The sequence below is a fragment of the Amblyomma americanum genome, chromosome 8 (genome assembly GCF_052857255.1).
Source record: "Amblyomma americanum isolate KBUSLIRL-KWMA chromosome 8, ASM5285725v1, whole genome shotgun sequence".
Lineage (NCBI taxonomy): Eukaryota > Metazoa > Arthropoda > Arachnida > Ixodida > Ixodidae > Amblyomma > Amblyomma americanum.
Genome location: NC_135504.1, coordinates 51,780,505 through 51,784,608, shown reverse-complemented (window position 1 = coordinate 51,784,608; position 4,104 = coordinate 51,780,505). Strand labels below are relative to the sequence as shown.

At 48.7% G+C, this 4,104-nt stretch overlaps 1 protein-coding gene across 1 annotated transcript; it reads right to left on the bottom strand.

Annotated features, from left to right (window-relative positions):
- Positions 1-1,331: 1,331 nt before the first annotated feature.
- Positions 1,332-2,138, bottom strand: LOC144102379 (uncharacterized). The gene has a single exon (XM_077635666.1). The coding sequence runs from the start codon at positions 2,136-2,138 to the stop codon at positions 1,332-1,334; it is 807 nt and encodes a 268-aa protein (XP_077491792.1).
- Positions 2,139-4,104: the final 1,966 nt, after the last annotated feature.

Below are 4,104 nucleotides of genomic sequence, written 5' to 3'. Positions count from 1 at the left end.
TTCGGATCGGATCGGAAAAACATTTACTGAGCTCTAGACCGATCTTCGCGGCTTCAGGCGGCCTCTTCCGATGACGTCTTCCGCCTTCATGCACAGGGTTGGTGCCCTAGTCCAAGGCTCCACTGAGTATAGCCATCTCGCGAGCTCGCTCTACTAGGCACCTTTCAAGCTCACGCTGCAAAGCATACTCTCCCACTGCTCCGCACTTGGGTTTTTCATTCTATGGATAGTTGGAGGCTTAATCTTTTTACAGGCCCATGATATATGGTACAAATCTGGTTTCTCTACGCACCATGGGCACCTAGCCTCATACTGCGTAGGGAACATTTTATTAAGAAGGTTTAGATTCGGGAAAGTACCCGTCTGCAGCTGTCACCATGCAACAGCATCCTCATGTGGGGGTGGATACTTCAGTCTGACCCCTTTATAATAATTAGGATATCTGAGTAGGCCATGGGTACTGACTCGGGTTCCTCAAGGCTGGATGTGTCGGACGACCGGTTGGTATGCCCTCGAGCTATCCTATCCGCCTCTTGATCCCCTGTTATGCCAGTGTGCCCTGGTACCCAGATTATGGTATGCTGAACTTTGTTTCCCGGGTCCCTTGAGCAGAGTAAGTGGCGTGCTCTGCGCCCAATTCTGCCGTTTGTATAATTACGGCATGGTGCTTGAGAGTCCGTTTTTATTTATGGACCTGCCAGATCGGTAGCCCTCCAGTGCTGCCAGAGCTACAGCTGCCTCTTCGGCCTCGACTACCGCGCAGTCCTGTAGTGATGCGCTGGTGATTTCCTTGAGGTCCGAATTAACCACCGATGGTACGGCTCTGCTGCTTTGTCTTTCGCATTTGTCAAACATTGCCGAATCCGTATGCTTTGTGTTGTTCTTGTTTGCCAGGGTTTTCGGCACGTACGCCGCTCTTGCTTTTCTACGCTCCTTGTGCAGATTCGGGTCCATATTCTTGGGTATCGGTGCGACTCGCAGTGTACTGCGATACTTGTCCGGAATGTCTTCGGTACTTTCGATCTCTTGAACCGTGTTGCTGCCGCCGTATCTTCGCAGGAGCACCCTGTCCGTGGAGGTCTGTATCAACCTACACGCCTGAGAGCATAGTAGTGCTTCTATCAGTTCACTGAAGGTATTGTTCACTGAAGGTATTGTGCAGTCCCAGGGCTAGCAGTTTCTCAGCCGATGTGCACTGCGACAGGTGAAGCGCAGTTTTGTGCGCCTTTCGCAGAATGACGTCCGCTTGTTCTTCTTGCTTGATGAAATTGTGGTAGGGAAGGCTATACACCACTCTGCTAACCACGAGGCTCCCGACTAGCTTGAGTGTGTCACTCTCCTTCATGCCGTGTCTCTTGCTGGATATTCTGCTTGATCATACGGGTCAGCTGCATGGTGGCGGTCTTCATCAGTGTCAGAGTATGATTGCGCCGCTGATTGGACTGAAGCCACATCCCGAGGATCCGAATGGTTGTCTTCTCCGGAATGGGTTGCCCCTCGAGGTATGCGTTGAGTTTGAGCTCATCGCTTGTAGGGATTATTCGATTTTGTTTGCCTCGCCACACCCTTAGGAGCTCGTACTTCTCCGTCGAGCAGGCGAGGCCCCTGGTGAAAACGTAGGTTTCTTCGCAGGTGGCCGCTTTTTGCAGACATTCTTCTTTTTCGCTGAGCGATCCCCGGTTCACCCATACCGTAATTTCGTCAGCGCACATGGCGTGCCATGTGCCTTCAATTTGTTCGAGTTGTCTTGCTAGCCCGATCATTGCAATGTTCAAGAGGATGAGGGAAATGACCGACCTTTGAGGAGTTCTCTTGTTTGGGGCGCGAAATTTCTCAGATCTGACTTCTTCCAGGCCAATAGTTGCTGTCCGGTTAGAGAGGAAGGCCTTGACGCAGCCATGAATCTTTCTCCCACAGTTCAGGCTATCCATTCCTGTGAGGATGGCTTCGTAGCTAACATTCTCGAAGGCTCCTTTAATGTCCAGTGCCATGATGACGTGTTCGCCGTTCCACAGAACGTTGCTGATCACCTCCTCCTTGTTCTGTAGGAGCACGTCTTGCGTCGATAATTTAGCGCGGAATCCAAACATGCTGCGGGGGTACAGCTCGTTGTCCTCCATATAATTTTGCAGCCTCATAGTAACCACCCGCTCGTATAGCTTGCCTAAACATGACGTGAGGGCGATTGGTCTATGATTTTCTACTTGCAATTTTTTCCCGGTTTTGTAATCATCACTACTTCCGAATGCTTCCACTCCTCGGGTACTGTCTCCGCCGCCCAGTGCTTGTTGAGGTAGTCAGTAAGTTCGACTACCAGCTCATCACTAAGGTTGCGAATCAGCGCGTTCTTTATCTTGTCTGCTCCTGCAGCCGTATTCCTAGTGGTATTTCTAATTGCTACGTAGACTTCCTCTTTGGTTATAGGCCTGTCAAGGTCAGAATTTTCTTGCCCCTTGTAGTACTCCGTGTAGGCTGCTGGGTCGCCGTCCCTGAAGCAATTGTGCCTTACTATTTCTATGAGCTCATACTCTGGGCCCGGAAACTGGTGAACCAGCCTCCGTATGGCCTTGTTGTATGACCTTGGCATAAGTCAGTTAAACGAATGATTGGTGTATAGGCATTGCTAGGGACGAGCAACGTGAGTGGCGAGTCCCACCGGAGGCTGTGCTTGGAACATATATGTGCCGGGGTAGTGGTTCATCTTGTAACCGCTACACCGCTTGGTAGTATGAGAGCACCCACCGATCTATGCATATAAAGCAGTGAATGAGCAATTCTGGATATATGGGCATTAACTCATTAGGCTAACATGTCATACCCTTTAAACGGAACTTGTGTGTTCCCTTCATTTTTTTTCTCGCGATTTCCAGCGTCCGCTCAACAGCACAGGTGTCGCTCAACCATGAACTCACATACTAAGCAGTAGTAGTAATTCTAAGCAGCATCCAGTGACTCTAAGTAGGCGACACCTCTGAGTGCTCCCGCTCCAAAGGCCTGATTAACCCGATTGTCGGAGTACATTGAGCAGGAACCGTGAACAAAACGTCGGCCTTTGTATACGTGCTGTTCTGTCGCCGAATGGCTTTTGGCACAGCGTGGAATTCTCGCACATGTTCCTCGCTTCCGAAGAATTGCGCCGCGGCTGACGTCACACAAAGCTGCCTTCCGGACTTCACGCGGCAGTTCCTGTTCCCGTTTAAAGATTTCGGTTATGTAAAGGTATTTTAAAGAAGTACGCCCCAAGTGTGGGTAAAAAATAGACCAAATGTATGAGTAAAGGGATAAACTAAGCATGAAGGCTTTCCCTTACTCTACTGAGAAAGACCTCAGCAACATAAATCAGCCATTGCGTGCAAGCAAAAAATCTCCGGTGTTTCTTTTTAAGCAGTGAGAACCAAGGGCTGTTTGATCCTTAAAAAAAGCATTTAACATAGCAGTCTTAGCGTCGCTGCTTATTTTCTGAGTGATAAATTCTCAGGTAGGATTTACCCTGTGCAGGTGAGACGAATCCGAAGCCCGCTTCCTCGTGTGAGATACCTGCGTCGCGTGTGGATGCCCGTCCAGGGAACCTGGCCACCCAGCGTTTCTTCCACTACACTCACCGGGTGAGATTTTCCGACTCTTTCATCGAACATTTAAGACTGCCGTAGACAACCAATGGGAAACGCCGTTGACGCGGCAAGAACGACGATAACGAAAAAAACACAAGATTGCCGACGGAAGATTTTCGGATATATTGATTGTTATAGCGAGGTCTTACAATATGTGAAAAAAGTGCGGTTTTAATCGCCTTTCCATTCAAAAATAATTTTTTTCCAGGGTTTTTGGGTGTGATTACACCGTTCATAGGCATCGATTTGTTTCTGTTGTTTTTATTATATAAACTGTCACCGGAAAGAGAAATTTATGTGTAGGGCGAGTGATTTATGTGTGCAAACTGGTCTCCGCCTTTCGTTTCAATTAAAACTCAATTTGACATTCAAGCACTGAGTCCATGCTGCGAATCTAGCGCAAGTGATAACCGCTGCCTGAAAGGCCGCATGCAAGCGATCCGTAGAATTTAAAATTAATTAAAATTACTGCTACTACCCCCGTGTCAGCAAA

Excerpts from the sequence above, each read along its gene's own strand:
- LOC144102379 (XM_077635666.1), bottom strand. The coding sequence starts at position 2,138 with ATGAGGCTGCAAAATTATATGGAGGACAACGAGCTGTACCCCCGCAGC.